Genomic DNA, 16661 nt, shown 5'->3' on the forward strand with positions numbered 1-16661 from the left:
ATCAACATCAAGGGGAGGGAAACTGGGATGACAAATGAGGTTCCTTCAGTGAGTGACTCAGTCAGGGTGATAACATGAACCAAAATAGAAAAGACAGGAGGAGGAACAGACCTGAGGAGGAAATGTGAGTTTATTTATCTTTGTGTGCCTAGAGCCCAGCCTGACTAGGGCCTGACTGAGTAGAAAAGTATCAAACCCATGCTGACAGAAATTTGGTTTTAATGTTTAATTTGAAGTGTGTATGTCACACCTAGATGAAGGTGTTTGGTAAGTGGTTAGATATATAGGCCAGAAGCTTCGAACAAAGATTCAGGCTTCAGATGTGGCTTTAGGAATCAAGACATTAAGTGTAGGAGTGAGAAGAGAAGATGAATGACAGTCTCTGGAAAACAACAGACAAGAAAGAACATCCAGAGAGGTAGAAGAATGAGGAGGGGATAGTGCCATTAAAATCAATAAGTGAGTTTCCAGAAAGAAAGGGTCAGAAGGGTCATGCTGCAGATGCCCAGTGAAAGTGTGTGTACATTGGACTTGGTAAGTACGTTTTCATTGCTCACTTGAGTAAAAGATTTTCAGCAGAGCAGTGATGGTGAAAACTAGATTGTACTGGGCTGAAAATTGAATGGGGAGGTGAGAAAAATGGAAAGAGCAAGGAAATCCCGCGTTTCCAAGAAACTTGGCCATGAAGGAAAAAGATTACACAAGTTTGAGATAAGGTTGATTTTTGAGGAAAGAAACTTGAGTATATTTATAGATTGAGGGAAGGAATAATTGAAGAGGTAGGGGAAAGAGGCCCTGTTGAAGGGGATGGAGAAGGGTGGCATTAAGAAGATGGATAAAGAGGTTGGCCTCAAACTCAGGGAGAGTAGGCTTTCTGATAAGGAGGGGAAAAGATAAGGATTCATGCAGGTGCAGGTATATTTAAGTTGGAACATATGGGAAGATAACTTAATGTTTAAACAAAAATAATAATATTGTAGTATGGGGTTTATAACATATGTGAAAGTAAAATGTATAAACATAAACAAGAGTAATATAAAGGCTGGAAGAGGACATACAGAAGTATACTATTATAAGGTTCTTATACTATATGCCAAGGGGTATAATATCACTTGAAGGTAGACTTGATAAGTTGAAAATATACACTACGGGGGACTTGCCTGGTGCTCCAGTGGTTAAGACTCCATGGTTCCACTGCAGGGGGCACCAGTTCCATCCCTGGTGAGGGAACTAAGATCCCACATGCCGCATAGGAAAGAAAGAAAGAAGGAAGGAAGGAAGGAAGGAAAGAGAGAGAGAGAAAGAAAGAAAGAAAATATATACTACAAACTCTAAACCAACCACTAATATAGCAAAAGAAAGAGTTATACCTAATAAGCCAATAAAGGAGGTAAAATGGAATCATTTAAAAATATTCAGGGTGGGCTTCCCTGGTGGCGCAGTGGTTGAGGGTCCTCCTGCCAATGCAGGGGACACGGGTTCGAGCCCTGGTCTGGGAGGATCCCACATGCCGCGGAGCAACTGGGCCCGTGAGCCACAACTGCTGAGCCTGCGTGTCTGGAGCCTGTGCTCCGCAACAAGAGAGGCCACGACAGTGAGAGGCCCACGCACAGCAATGAGGAGTGGCCCCCGCTCGCCGCAACTAGAGAAAGCCCTCACACGGGGGCGAACACCCAACACAGCCAAAAATAAATAAATAAACTTAAAAAAAATTAAAAAAAAATATTCAGGGAGTTCCCTGGTGGTCCAGTGGTTAGGACTCCATGCTTTTACTGCCAAGGGCCCGGGTTCAATTCCTGATTGGGGAACTGAGATCCTGCAAGATGTGCAGCACAGCCAAAAAAAAATTTTTTTCAATTAATCTGAAAGAAGGCATAAAAAGAGGAAAGGGTATTAAAGAGGAAAGGCATTTAAAAAAAAAAAAGAACAATGGAAGACATCTGTGTTTATGGATCAGAAAAATTAATATTGTTAAAATGTCCATACAACCCAAAGCCATCTATAGATTCAATACAATCCCCATCAAAACTCCAATGGCATTCTTCACAGAAATAGAAAAAAACAATCCGAAAATTTGTATGGAACCACAAAAGACCTCAAATAGCTGAAGCAATCCTGAAGAAAAAGAACAAATCCAGAGGTATCAAATGTCCTGATTTCAAACTATACTACAAAGCTATAGTAATAAAAACAGTATGGTACAGGCATAAAAAGACACATAGACCAATGGAATAGAATAGACAGCCCAGACTTAAAGTCCCACATATACAGTCAGGTAATATTTGACAAGGGAGCCAAGAACACCCAATGGGGAAAAGATAGTCTCTTTAAACAAATGGTGTTGGGAAAACTCGATAAACCCATAAAGAACAATGAAACTGGACCCCTATTTTATACCAATCACAAAAATTAACTCAAAATGAATCAAAAACTTAAACATAAGACCCGATACCATAAAATTCCTAGAAGAAAACACAGGGAGGAAGCTCCTTGACATTGGTCTTGGCAATACTCTTATGGATAGGAAACTGAAAGCAGAAACAACAATAGCAAAAGTCAACAAGTGGGACTATATCAAACCTAAAAGCGGGACTTCCCTGGTGGCTCAGCGGTTAAGAATCCGCCTGCCAATGCAGGGGACATGGGTTCCAGCCCTGGTCTGGGAAGATCCCACATGCCGCGGAGCAACTAAGCCCATGCGCCACAACTACTGAGCCTGAGCTCTAGAGCCCGTAAGCCACAACTACTGAGCCCACGTGCCACAACTACTGAAGCCCGTGCACCTAGAGCCTGTGCTCCGCAACAAGAGAAGCCACTGCAGTGAGAAGCCCGCATACCGCAATGAAGAGTAGCCCCCGCTCACCACAACTAGAGGAAGCCCGCGCGCAGCAACAAAGACATAATGCAGCCAAAAATAAAAAAAACAAAAGCTTCTGTACAACAAAAGAAACAATTAATGAAATAAAAGGCAACCTATGTAATGGGAGAAAATTTTTGCAAACCATATACTGGATAAGGGGTTAATATCCAAAATACATAAAGAACTCATACAACTCAATAACAACAATGACAACAAAAGATACAATTTAAAAATGGACAGAGGAACTGAAAAGACATTTTTTCCAAAGAAGATATCCAAAAGGCCAATGAGTACATGAGAAGATGTTCAACATCACTAATCATTAGGGAAATAAAAACCAAAACCACAATGAGATATCACCTCACACCTGTTTGAATGGCTATCATCAAGAGACAAGAGATAACAAGTGTTGGCCAGGATGTGGAGAAAAGGAAACACTTATACACTGTTGGTGGGAATATAAATTGGTTCAACCACTATATAAAACAATATGGTGTTTCCTCAAAAAATTAAAAATAGATCTACCATATGACCCAGCATTTCCACTTCTGGTATATGCCCAAAAGAAAAGAAGACAGGGTATCAAAGAGATATATGCACTCTCATGTTTACTGCAGCATTATTCACAATAGCCAAGATATGGAAACAATCTAAGTGCCCATCAATGGATGAATATATAAAGAAGATGTGGCATATATATATGCAATGGAATATTATTCAGCCATGAGAAAAAAGGACATCCTGCTATTTTCAACAACATGGATGGACCTTGAGAATATCATGCTAAATGAGGTAAGTCAGAGAAAGAAAGACAAGTACTGTATGATCTCACTTATATGTGGAATCTATAAAAAAGCCAAACTCGGGAATTCCCTGGTGGTCCAGTGGTTAAGATTTGGCACTTTCACTGCCGGGGCCCTGGTTCAATCCCTGGTTGGGGAACTAAGATCCTGCAAGCCTTGTGGCATGGCCAAAAATATAATAATAATAAAATAAATTAAAAATAAAAAAGCCAAACATTAAAAAACAGAAAGTAAATGGTTGTTACCAAGGAATGGGGTGGTGAGGGGATAGGACAGATGGTGTTAAGGGTACAAACTTTCAACAAGTAGTAAATAAGCCCTAGAGAACTGATACACAGTATAGTGAATATAGATAACAGTATTGTATTATAATCATCAAACTTGCTAAGAGGCTAGAACTTGAGTCCAACTACTAAAAAGAAATGATCATTATGTAACATGATAAAGGTGCTAGCTATTGCTACAGTGGCAATCATATTACAAATATAAGTATATCAAATTAACATGTTGTACACCTTATCTTTGCAGAATGTTATATGTCAAACATATTTCAACTTTAAAAATTACATTTAGTTGCAATCCAGAGATGAGAGGAAGGATCTGGGTAAACAGCTGAGCTAAATTCTCATTGATTGTGAATTGGGCCTTTACTTTTTATTTTGTCTAGTTTTGTTTTGTGGAGCCAAGAGTGACAAATGAAATTATAAATGCTTCCCAAATCCTAAATTTTATCATTAAGAAAACTTTCATAAAATCAGTGGCATGGGGTGACTTTAATTGATGAGAGGAATGTAATATTGGGTAACTAGTGAAAAGACAATCTGTTCTTAATGGATGACTGGGAAAGTTAACAGTGGAAGAAATAAATTTGGTATGTTGAGAAAAGAAAAGAGCAGTGGAGCCAAATAAAAACAAATAAATAGCTGGGACGTCCCTGGCAGTCCAGTGGTTAAGACTCCATGCTTCCACTGCAGGGGGCGTGGGTTCGATCCCTGGTCAGGGAACTAAGATCTACATGCCACACAGTGCAGCAAAACAAAACGAAACAAAAACATACACACACACACACACACACACACACATAGATAGCAAGATGGTAGATTTAAATCTTTAAATGTAAATGGCCTAAAAACGCCAATTAAAAAGCAGAGACTGGAAGGTTAGCTTTAAAAAGCAAGAGGGAGACTGCTCTTTTTCTGAGAGAATGGAAAAAAAAAAGAGGACAAAGACCAAGAAAATTATAAGTGATGAATGGGGGTCTTAGTAACAAAAATACTTAGTCTTCTTAGAAAGGAATGATATTGGATTATATACAGTGGAGACTGTATAGCTATTATATAGCAGTGGAGATGGGGATGGGTAAGAAAAAATGGGGTTGAGAATCTGTAAAGAATAGAAGTTTTAAAACAACTACTAAAGGTAAATAAGCAGGTGAGTCCACATGTAACAAAGTGAAGTGCCAAACCACTGAAGACGGCTCAGGCAGTCCAGTTTGGCACCAAAGTTCCACTTAATTGTTTTAAGTTGTGATGACTTTACTGGGCTCCACGTGAAAGACTAGGCCTGTCTTTGAACAAGAATTTATAGCTGAAATCAGCAAGATTTAAGCACTATTAATTTGGTACATGATCATTATCCTTTTTTTCCTGGTAATTGGCTTGAATGAAAAACCATTCACGAAAAGAAAATTTTAATGATCCAATCTCTTCATTTCTTGAAATCAAGAACCAGAAGAGCTAGTATTTAGAAGACAAGCTAGGAAAAAGTACATGACTCTTTTCCTCTAGGGCAGAAGAGCCCTTCTCAGGTCTACTGGCCCTTCCGTCAGCCAGACCTAAACTTAGGACAGGATGCTTCCCTGCTAAGCCAGCCCCAGGACCCTAGCATCACTGTGGGGGTGGTGGTGGGGGCATAAGGGCATATGGCTGAGGGTCTGTGGGACTGAGGGGGAGAGCGATGCTCTTATGAAGCCTAGTTTCCTTTGCTTTCAGCAGGTATACCCTCTATTTTACAGAAATTCAGTCTCTCTCACCCTAGATCCTTTAGCACATCTCTGATCCAATAGCTTCTGAGCCTCGTTTCTAAATCTTAGGGAAAACTGGCCTTCCCGCTTACCAAAGCAAATCCTCCAACTCTTGATCTCAATTCCACCTCCCTGCAACTCCTAAGGGCTTATCTGACAATTATTTATCTCACTATCTCCATCCTCTTCTATTGTCCATTCCTTTTCTTTCTTTGACTCTCCTGGCTCCTTCTTTCAGCCATCAGATGTGCTCAAGTTCACTAGTTCTTTAAAACAAACACCCCTCACCACCACCATACATTTTTGAATTCTAACAACAACAGAAAGAACTCTCTTTAAAATGTTTATGTTTTGCTAAATTGCTTTATAGAAATGGCTAAATTCAGAAAGAGTAATGAAAAGAAAGAGAAGCTAAAATAGTTTGCACTGAAGAATCAGATTAAGGATATCCTGAGGAACCAAGAACAGAAGAAAGGATAAAGACAGGGGTATGAGTATGTGTCCTGAGAATGGCTGGCCTTAATCAGTCATCAAATCTTGTCAATTCTACTTCAAAAGTGTACCTATTGAACTCTGAATATTTTTGAATTTTTGAGTATATACTATGGGTAAAGCATTGTACCAGGTGCTATAGGAGATAAAAGGATGAAATAGACATGGATCCTGCCCTCAATGTATTTACAGTCCAGTTTAGGGGATGCAATATACATATAAATCTGTAACACAGTGTCAAAACTTTTAAGTGTTATTAGAGAAGATCAAATAGAAATGCTATGGGAGTTTTGAGGAAGAAGGGGCCTCTTTGGACTGCGGCCAGTGAGATTGAGGAGGAGGAAGACCATTTGTGATAATATCATGGACATGATTGCTCTTGAGGTGGGCCTTAAAAGATATGTTGTATCTGGGCAGAAAGATGTAAAATGAAAAGATATTTCACTCAGAGGGAATGATGGAAAACATGACACAGAGGCAGGAAATGAAAGGTTATATTTAAGGAACAATTGAGGGTTAATTCTAATGCATAGAGGAGCATTAGAAAGGGAATTGTAAGAGTTAATTTTGGAAAGTCAAGTTAGGTACAAACCATGGTTGGAGAGCAGGAGGAGTGGGGAAGACTTGAATGCCAACCAGTCGGGAATGATAGAGGTTTTTGAACAAGGCAGTTCAGAGTCATGCTTTAGGCAGTTCTGGTAGAATCTATATAAGATAGGTGTGTAGCAAGTGGGAAGGACTGGAAACAAGAATCTGTATGGGTGCTATTTGAATAGTTCAGCAGAAACAAACTGAGTTTCAAAATCCAGATTCTACTATAGGTGGTAAAAGAAGGAAAGCAAACCACACACAGAAATACAGAAAGTAAACTAAATGGGGAAAATGTATAGCTTTACTAGGATTAAAGGAAATGCAAGTTATAACTTTAAAGCATGATTTAACATCTATGTAACAAATTTTTCATCTGAGAAAACATAAAGTTGATGAGATTTGAGGGAACTGGACACAATTATACATCAGAGCAGTTTAAGATACCAACAGCAACCTGACAAAATGTAGGAAGGTCCACAGACTTCCCTAGTGGTCCAGTGTTAAGACTCCACCCTTCCACTACAGGGGACACGGGTTCCATCCCTGGTTGGGGAACTAAGATCCCGCATGCTGTGCAATGCAGCCAGAAAAAAATAAAATAGAATAAGAATTCAAGCCCAACATTGTAAATCAACTACACTTCAATTTTTTAAAATGAAATTAAAAAAAAAATTTAAGCCCAGTATTAGAAGAGTCAAGAGCTGATCAACAGCTTCATGGAACCCACTCCCTAACTTGGGCGGGGCACTTTAAGGTGGATCTATACTCTGTCTTTTCTATGCCCAGCACAGTCACTGGGCTAAATATAAACCAATTATCAAACAATCTTCTAAAGGCTCCACATAAGTCAGAAGGTTTAAGTTTAATAGAGAAAGACACAGCACTGTGTTTAAATAGGCTTTAATCTATAGGTAGCCTGACCACTGTCTCAACAACCGCCAGGCACACCAGGACATGTCACTGGAAGCTGAGCCACAGCATGGCAGGTGCAAAGCAGGAGGCCCTGACGCTACTGGAAGAGGCAGAGGCTGACTAATATGCCATAACTATGACACCAAGCTTCTGGTTTATAACAAGACAGGTCATAAATCTCAGGACAACTCCTAATTATTTTGCTACACTTTACTGTTACCTAGGCTCTTAAGGGTCTCTCTTCTGTGTGTATGGTGGAAATCTTATGTAATGATGTGCCATTGCCCATCTCTTCCCAACTCCACATTCAATGACATCCCATTGGTAGCTTGAAATAAGCCATGTTGAGAGTATTTATACTACAGGCAAATGCTACAAATCAAAGGTTGATTTATTATTTTGTCTAGATCAAGAAGCGGCAAACTATGGTCTGTGGGCCAGTCCATCCTTGTTTTTATAAAGAAAGTTTTAAGAACTCAGCCATGCCCATTTGTTTAATATCATCTGTGGCTGCTTTCCCACTAAAATGGTACCGTTGAGTAGCTGTGGCAGAGACCCTATGGCCTGAAAAGCCTAAAATATTTACTATCAGGCCCTTTACAGGAAAAGTTTGCCAACCCAGGGTCTTACTCACTAAGGCGAGCAAAAATATGAACCAATATTCATGGCAAAACTACTCTTGGAGAGCCAATTCTTAAACATTTACCAGCACATCACTGGGTAGAGTTCATATATAGACCTAAGCAGTCTGATTCTAGAATTCACATTAACCACTATATTGCTAAGCAAAGTATGAAATATTATGTAAGCATGAAAAATTTATAGAAAGCTTACTGTCAGTTCATAGAAATGTGATGTATAAAGTAAGTGGAAAAACAAAAATACAAAGTAGTAATGTCCACATTGATATATATCAATTTGTATATAGACGTGAAATTCTGGAGAAGAAAATAGAATTTAAAAAGTTAAGCTTGTTTTCTCTATGAAGTCACTTAGTTAATTCCTAAAAATAAAGAGAAGAAAACGCATATCCAGGACTTCCCTGGTGGCGCAGTGGTTAAGAATCCGCCTACCCATGCAGGGGACATGGGTTCGAGCCCTGGTCCGGGAAGATCCCTCATGCCGCGGAGCAACTAAGCCCGTGTGCCACAACTACTGAAGCCTACATGCCACAACTACTGAGGCCCGCGCACCTAGAGCCCATGCTCCACAACAAGAGAAGCCACCACAATGAGAAGCCTGCGCACCACAACGAAGAATAGTGCCCGCTCGCTGCAACTAGAGAAAGCCCGCGTGCAGCAATGAAGACACCACACAGCCAAAAAAGAAAAAAAAAACACATATCCATATATCCATATATTCTCTTTAGAAACTATCCAATATCCTCTTCTAAGCTTCTCAACGTATGACTTCTGCACTTTTTTATAAATACCCAGACTCTTTTCCACACCGTGGAACACGGCTTCCATCTGACCTATTTTACCCCAACAACTTCTATAGACATTACTTCTGCGACTATGACCATGACCAAATTCAGAGATTTTTCTCCTTCCTTGTCTCCTGATACACAGAACATTGTGGATTGATTGTACCTTTATTCTTGACACTTTCTTCTCTTTTGACTTTCAAGACTGTACTTTTTACCTTTCTCTATTATCTCTTTTGGTGGGTCCTTCTCCATCTTTTTAAATTTCTGATTTCTCTTTCTCCTCATCCCCAAATCTGAGTATTCCAAAAGAGCTATTTAAAAAAAATTATATGGGTAAGTTAATATCTAAGCCTCAATTTTCTAATTGAAAAAGGGGACTAAAATTAGTACCCACCTGTTGGCATGAAAATTAAATGAATTAATTTCATAAAGCATTCTGCACAATAGTAAGTACTCAATAAATGTTAGTTGTTGTTATTCTCATTTTTGTTCTTTTGTTGCCGGTCCAACCAACACTGATATCGCTGAACTCATTACTTATGGCACAGATTTATGTAACAATTAATTACATAAAAATGTATATGTGCACTTGGTAACAGCAGGTGGCTGTGAGTCTTATTTCGACAACAAGATCATAAGCTCCTGAGAACAGGGCAAGTTTGACCTCTTCTGAGTCCACCAACCATACTAGCCAACCCTAGGCCTTAACTGAATCAATGCCAGAACACCTGTACCTCTGTTGAGTGGGAGGTTCCAATCCATCCCCAAGGCTGTGTCCTTGCTCTTCAGTCTTCCTGCTTCTCTCAGGATTTATTCCTTCTTCCTGTAAGCACAGGTAGAGTTGAGGTCAGTCATAAGGCCCTGCCAGGGGTGATAGGGATTGCGAGCAACCAAAGACCCTACATGAGGCCATGCATCAGCCCACAGAGATGTGCAGAAACTAAACTGGTGAGTTACCGTGAGCTCCAGCCCTGGGTTCTCTATGCCAGTCTCCACTGTGGACAGAGCAATGCCCTCTCTCCCATTTGTTTTCTCCATCTCCTGTTCTCCTGAAAAACAAATTCAGACCCAAGGCTGAAAGATTAGTTGTTCTATAATATGGGGCCGGATAGAACTTTTAGGGCCAGTTACCCACAGGAAAACAAAACTAAAAATATTTAGAGATTTAGTTGATTTGTTTAAGAACTGAGAATTGAGAAAATTGGAAACATAATTCTAAAATAATAAACAATGAAATACAGACTTCTACTTCCTATTGTGAATAGCAAAGGAAGGAGAAATTAGATAGGAAAAGAGAAATGAAGGGCAAGGGAACTGAAATGAATCAGTGGCTCACCCAGGGCTCCAGGACCTGGACTAAAAAGGACCCTCTTCAGTCCCCTTAAGGAATGGTTAGAGGGCAACTACTCCCGTTAGCCTCCAGGTGTCCCCACTGAGCTGTGCTGAGTGAGAAGAAAACAAGAAGGCAGAGGGCTGGGAAGACCACAGCCCCCAACCTATTACTGAGAAACCAAGATTAACAGACTTTCCAGTTCCTGACTATAATGTAGCATGAGAATTGTTTTTGGAGCATCTAAGAGAGTACCTCATGAGATAAATAAAAGAAACCTACACGTAGAATAATCAGTATGAATGTTCATTATCTCCAGTAAAGAAAGTTTTAAAACAAAATGAGAGAATAAAGAAACAAACACTTTAGCCTCACTACAAGCAACCTTAATAGATAAACATTCAAAGTTATAATATAGGTTCATCTGAGATTTTTTTTACTTTGTAGAAATTTTCCTTCAATTTTATGGAATTGTTTTTTTGTTTTTGTTTTTTACTGTGATCTCTTCAACCATTTAAATATTTTATTAAACATACATAAACAAACAACTTTTGTTTTTTAAATCAGGGCTTTCCTGTATAGGCACAGAACTAATTGAATTTGGTCTAAATATGATCAATTAAGAAATCTAGCAAATCAAGTTCCTGCCCTCCTCCAAGACCATTACTTACTCCAGTTTGTAGGATTCCTCTGCTGCCTCAGTGAAGGACAGAAAGAAAAACTCAGCTCCACGAGACCTTGACTCTGAAGGGATGGGCTGGAGATGAGAGAGAGGGATTTCCTGATTGGCCCATTTTGCCCTGGGCCCTCCTTTGCTGTGCCTGCCCTTCTCTGTAGAGGAGGAGTGCAACTCTCAAGTTAAATATTTATATGTTCTAAAGACTATTTTGCAGGGTCAGGTCTAAGAATTCTGCAGGAATTCCTAACAGGCACATCAGCAGGAGCGTTGCCCAGCACAGAACTAGGCACGGGGTAGTATGGAGAAGAAAAATAAGAGAAGGAGCTCTGTACTCAGAAAACTTAGCATCATTTTGTACGGGAACGACAGTTGCTAGAAAACAAAAGAATGAAGGACTGTACATGATTCAAATCTAAATGACTGCTAGGAAGTCTTTTACTAACTAATCCATTTAACAAATATTTGTTAAGTATTCACCATCACCCAGGCACAGTTTTGGGTGCTGAGGACACAAAGATGAATGGGATATTGCCTCTGCCATGAAGGAATTACAAATCAGTGAGGAAAGACATGTGTCAAGAAAGGCTTTACAGAGTTGGTAACATTGGCCCTGAGTCTGGAAAGTTTTGAAAGGTAAGTAGGGAATCACTGATGGAGAAGGGGAAAGATATACCACCAGAGGGAGAAACTGAAACAAAGGCACAGAGGTGAAGACTTCCCTGACACACTAAGGAGGCTGTAAAAAATAGCTAAAGATGCAGACCTACTAGAGAATGGACTTGAGGTTACGGGGAGGGGGAAGGGTAAGCTGGGACAAAGTGAGAGAGTGGTATGTACATGTATACACTACCAAATGTAAAATAGATAGCTAGTGGGAAGCAGCCGCATAGCACAGGGAGATCAGCTCAGTGCTTTGTGACCACCTAGAGGGGTGGGATAGGGAGGGTGGGAGGGAGGGAGATGCAAGAGGGAAGAGACATGGGGATATATGTATATGTATATCTGATTCACTTTGTTATAAAGCAGAAACTAACACACCATTGTAAAGCAATTATACTCCAACAAAGATGTTAAAAAAAAATAGCTAAAGAACAGACGGAAATTTTTGAGAAACTAACGAAGGAGGGACAAAATAAAGTAAGAAATTAGTTAAGGAAGGGAGGGGGGAAATGTGAATGAGACGGTGGTAGTTTATCAAGAAATAAGTCTGGAGATGCAGTCAAGTGCCAGATGGAGATGGGCTCTGTAAGCCAGGCTAAAAGTTTGGGCTTATTTGGAACCAACTGCGGAGGCAAGAGGAGAATGGATTGGAAGGATGCACACTGGGGACAGGGAGACCAGTCAGGAGACAAAAGCAATAGTCCAGGTCAGACATGGCGAGGCTCTCTAACCAAAGCAGCAGATGGAGAGAAGGAAACAAATCTACAGGATGTGGTGACTAATTGGGCATAAGGGAGTAAATGAAAGGAGGAAGTTAATTCTTCAAAATTGTTCAAAATGATCTACTTTCTTCCTGCTCCTGCCTGCCAGTAATACTGAGCTGTGTGTTGTTCCCTAAACACGTTATGTTCCCTTGTGCCTGTGTGACTGTTTGTGGATGCTGTTCCTTCTGCCTCCAACACCCTGCTCATATTTACTTACCTGGCAAATTCCTACACCACCTTCAAGTCTCTGTTGCAAGGCTACTCTCTTCAATGAAGTTTTCCATGATTCCCTCCAGATGAGACTTAAGACCCCTTTCCCCACACCCCTAATGCAACATGCTCTTGCAGAAGTCTACAGAGCATTTAGTGCTCTGAATGCTTACTTGTCTCCCAGTAGACCATGATCTCATCAAGCACAGGCTCTTTGTCTTGTTCACCACTGTATCCCCAGGCTCAAGGCCTGCCACAATATTAGGCAATCAACAAAGACTTGTAAAATAAGTGAAACAAACAAATACAGATTTCTGGCTTAGATTATTGGGTATGTAGATGATGATAACAATCACCAAAATAGGAAAACATATTTCTATTTACCTAGCTCCATGCGTGCACGCGCGCGCACACACACACACAAACATAAAAGCCCTACCAGAGTAAATGTGTGTTATATTCTGCAACCTAGAGCAACTCATTTTGCCTCTCTGGGCCCCTTCTGTTATTCCTGCCCTGCTTAATTGCCCAATGCCATTTGACAAGATGATTAGGAAAATTAAGTAATTGAATACAGAAAAAGAATTTGAAAAACAGTAGGTAAACTTGCAGTTGTAGTATACTATTGTACATTCTTATAGAAACTCAGGAAAATTAAAGATATTTTCAAGCTGACATCTGATTACAATCTCAGTATGACTGTGAAGTCTCTCTGACTCATCCTAGCTCACACTTCATCTCTGTTTTCATTTTTACCTTAGAAAATTGCCAGTTCTGGGGTCAAGCCCAGGTATAGTTATAGGCACAGAGCCTAGCATTCAGTCCAGGTGAAATGATGCCAGTGATCACATCTGTCTTCTCTTGCCCTTCCTCTTCCCTCTTTCTTTTTCCTCTAGAAGGTGTGAAAAATCCATGTTCATCTTCTAAATGCAGCCTACAGCACTCATCTCACTTTTCCAGCAGATCCAAGTTTCTTTTAAATGCAGGTACAGTTGATAACACACAACTGTGGAGAGGAAGAGAATTAATTTGGCTGATACCTCCCCTGGAGTAACTGCTGGCTCACAGGCTTGGGCTTCATTGTTTAAATGTTTTCTTTTTCTCTTATCATTTACAGTTTGATAAACTCTCTCAAAGTACAGATCAGGAAGAATGAAATGATTTACCCAGGGTCAACAGCTAGTTAGTGGCTAAGCCAAACCAATATCCTGGGATCCTCACTCCTGGTTCTGTGCTATTTCTGGGCTGTAGGGTGAAACATAAGAGATGCTTCTGTCTCTGCAGCCTTTTACAGTTTTTCAAAAGATTTTCCTGTACTTTCACTGCTCATCCTCATAATATTCCTGTAAGCAAGTCAACTACTAATCCTATTTTAGGTACAGAGAAAATTATATTCAAAGAAAACGAGCAATTTGTCTAAAGTCATACAGCTGGTTAGGGCAGAGTCAGGACAGGAGGCTAGCTATGGTCATTTCCATGGAAGCTTGGCCTTAGAGCTCTCCTAAAGTCTAGGGGTTGCTCCTGGAAAACCAGGTGGCCTGCCACAAACCCATCTGGGAAATAAGTAGGGTATAAATAATAAATGATTTTATCCTTCCTGCTTTGACCTCTCCTTGATTACTAGTACAAACAAGGGGAACTAGAGAGCATATAGAAACTTACAATTTTGGTCTTAATGAAGTAACTTACATTTAACTAACCCTCCTGCTGAGAACAACTAAAAAGGCTAGACAAATATATAAATCAACAGATGAAAGCACTGCAGAGCAACCAATGGAAGCAGGACTTGAAGGTTTTTGATCCTTGAGAGAAGGGAAGCATACCAGTTGAGTTCCACATTCATCCTAGCTCTTTTTCTGAGGGCATTTTATTTTTCAAATCACAATGCAGAGAAATAATGCTCAAGCAGTCTTTTTGGAGGAAAAAAATCATTAAAAGAGAACAATGAAGAAGGAGCCTAAAAACCTGCAACCAATTTCAAAGTCATTGGCCAACTCAAAAATTTTAGATGCTCAGAACAAGACACCAAGAAACTCAGTGAAAAACAGTATCTGGAGTGCTGAAAGACCTGAGCAGACGGACTTCCCTGGTGGCGCAGTGGTTAAGAATCCGCCTGCCAATGCAGGGGACATGAGTTTGAGCCCTGGTCAGGGAAGATCCCACATGCCGCGGAGCAACTAAGCCCATGCGCCACCACTACTGAGCCTGCGCTCTAGAGCCCACGAGCCACAACTACTGAGCCCACGTGCCACAACTACTGAAGCCCGTGCCCCTAGAGCCTGTGCTCCCCAACAAAGAGAAGCCAGCTCAATGAGAAGCCTGGGCACCACAACGAAGAGTAGCCCCCGCTCACTGCAACTAGAGAAAGCCCACGCGCAGCAATGAAGACCAAACACAGCCGAAAATAAATAAATAAAATAAATATATTAAAAAAAAAAAAGACATGAGCAGAGATTTCAGCAACTGTGTGGTACTGGAGAGACAAGTGTTTGTTTTGGACCTTGATAAACACATCAGGCTTTCTATTGAGACCCTAAAGGGGCCATAGCCTAGTAATAAGAAACATGCCTTAAGAATAAACACTATGCCCTAGGGGAAAGACAAAGCCGAAATGACAAACATAAAACAAAGGCTCAACAGAATCAAGTCAGTCTATTTCTACCCTATCTTCCTGACAAAAGAAATGCTAACCTTCTTTAAGCATATATAACATATCATCCAGAGCCTCTACAAATGTTCAATTATAATGTCCAGCATCTAATTTAAAAGAACAAGACATTCTTAAAAAAAAAAACATAATAGAAACAAATCCGTAAATGACTCAAATATTAAAAATATCAAACAGGGACTTTAAAATAACTATTATTAATCTTTTCAAGAAAATAACGGGAAAGGTGGAGAAATAGATGAAAAGATGGAGATTTAGAAAAGACAATTAAAATTTGTAAAAAATAAATGCACATTCTAGGGATTAAAATTAAGAACTAACTGGGCTTCCCTGGTGGCGCAGTGGTTAAGAATCCGCCTGCCACTGCAGGGGACAAGGGTTCGAGCCCTGGTCCAGGAAGATCCCACATGCCACGGAGCAACTAAGCCTGTGCGCCACAACTACTAAGCCTGCACTCTAGAGCCCACGAGCCACAACTACTGAGCCCACGTGCCACAACTACGGAAGCCCACATGCCTAGAGCCCGTGCTCCACAACAAGAGAAGCCACTGCAATGAGAAGCCCGCGCACCGCAACAAAGAGTAGCCCCCACTCGCCGCAACAAGAGAAAGCCTGCGCACAGCAACGAAGACCCAATGCAGCCAAAAATAAAAAAATAAATTAAAAAAAAAAGAACTAACTAAAATGGTTTAACAAACTGGATAAAACAGAAGACAGGGTGAGTGAACTCAAGGAGTGGTCAAGAGAAAATATCTGAACAGCACAGAGAGAAAAATTTAGCGGTAAAAAGCAGAATAAAACTTCTATCTTCCGTTTAGGATGTAGAAAGCTGGAAAAGTCTTGCTCCCATCTTCATAACAACAATTTTAAAAATTCAGATAATCTGAAAATTTACAGTTTTCTTTAACCCATCAGTGACCTGAGGTTGCAGGGCAACCAATTATCCCCAAATCTAGGGAAAGACAAGTCGACTGAAAAAAAAAAAAAATACACAACCTAAAAGTTGAAAATTATGTTTTATTTGGTGGGCTTACTGAGGACTTAAGTCCAGGATACAGCCTCTCAGATAACTCTGAGGGTCTGTTCCAAAGAGGTAAGGGAGGTGCCAGGATATAGAGGGGTTTTTGCAAAAAAAACAAACACAAACAAAGAGATAGTCAGAACATCAAAAGATTACTGCTAATTAAAGAAAACCAGGCATTGCAAGTTAATGAATTTAGCCTTTTTCTGTGAATAGGAA

At 40.2% G+C, this 16661-nt stretch overlaps 1 protein-coding gene across 2 annotated transcripts in view; it reads right to left on the reverse strand.

Annotated features, from left to right (window-relative positions):
- The window catches only part of SLC28A2 (solute carrier family 28 member 2), an 82028-nt gene that overhangs the window by 28374 nt on the left and 36993 nt on the right, over positions 1–16661 (reverse strand). For both annotated transcript variants that reach the window (XR_005018594.1, XM_036841688.1), the window contains exons 4-5: positions 10068–10159; positions 9839–9933 (exon numbers count right to left, since the gene is read on the reverse strand). Coding sequence is in view for 1 of the 2 variants with exons in the window: in XM_036841688.1 (XP_036697583.1) it covers positions 9839–9933; positions 10068–10159 (187 nt within the window). In the remaining variant the exon portion in view is untranslated. The remainder of the gene's footprint in view (positions 1–9838; positions 9934–10067; positions 10160–16661) is intronic.

The sequence above is a fragment of the Balaenoptera musculus genome, chromosome 2 (genome assembly GCF_009873245.2).
Source record: "Balaenoptera musculus isolate JJ_BM4_2016_0621 chromosome 2, mBalMus1.pri.v3, whole genome shotgun sequence".
NCBI classification, from domain to species: domain Eukaryota; kingdom Metazoa; phylum Chordata; class Mammalia; order Artiodactyla; family Balaenopteridae; genus Balaenoptera; species Balaenoptera musculus.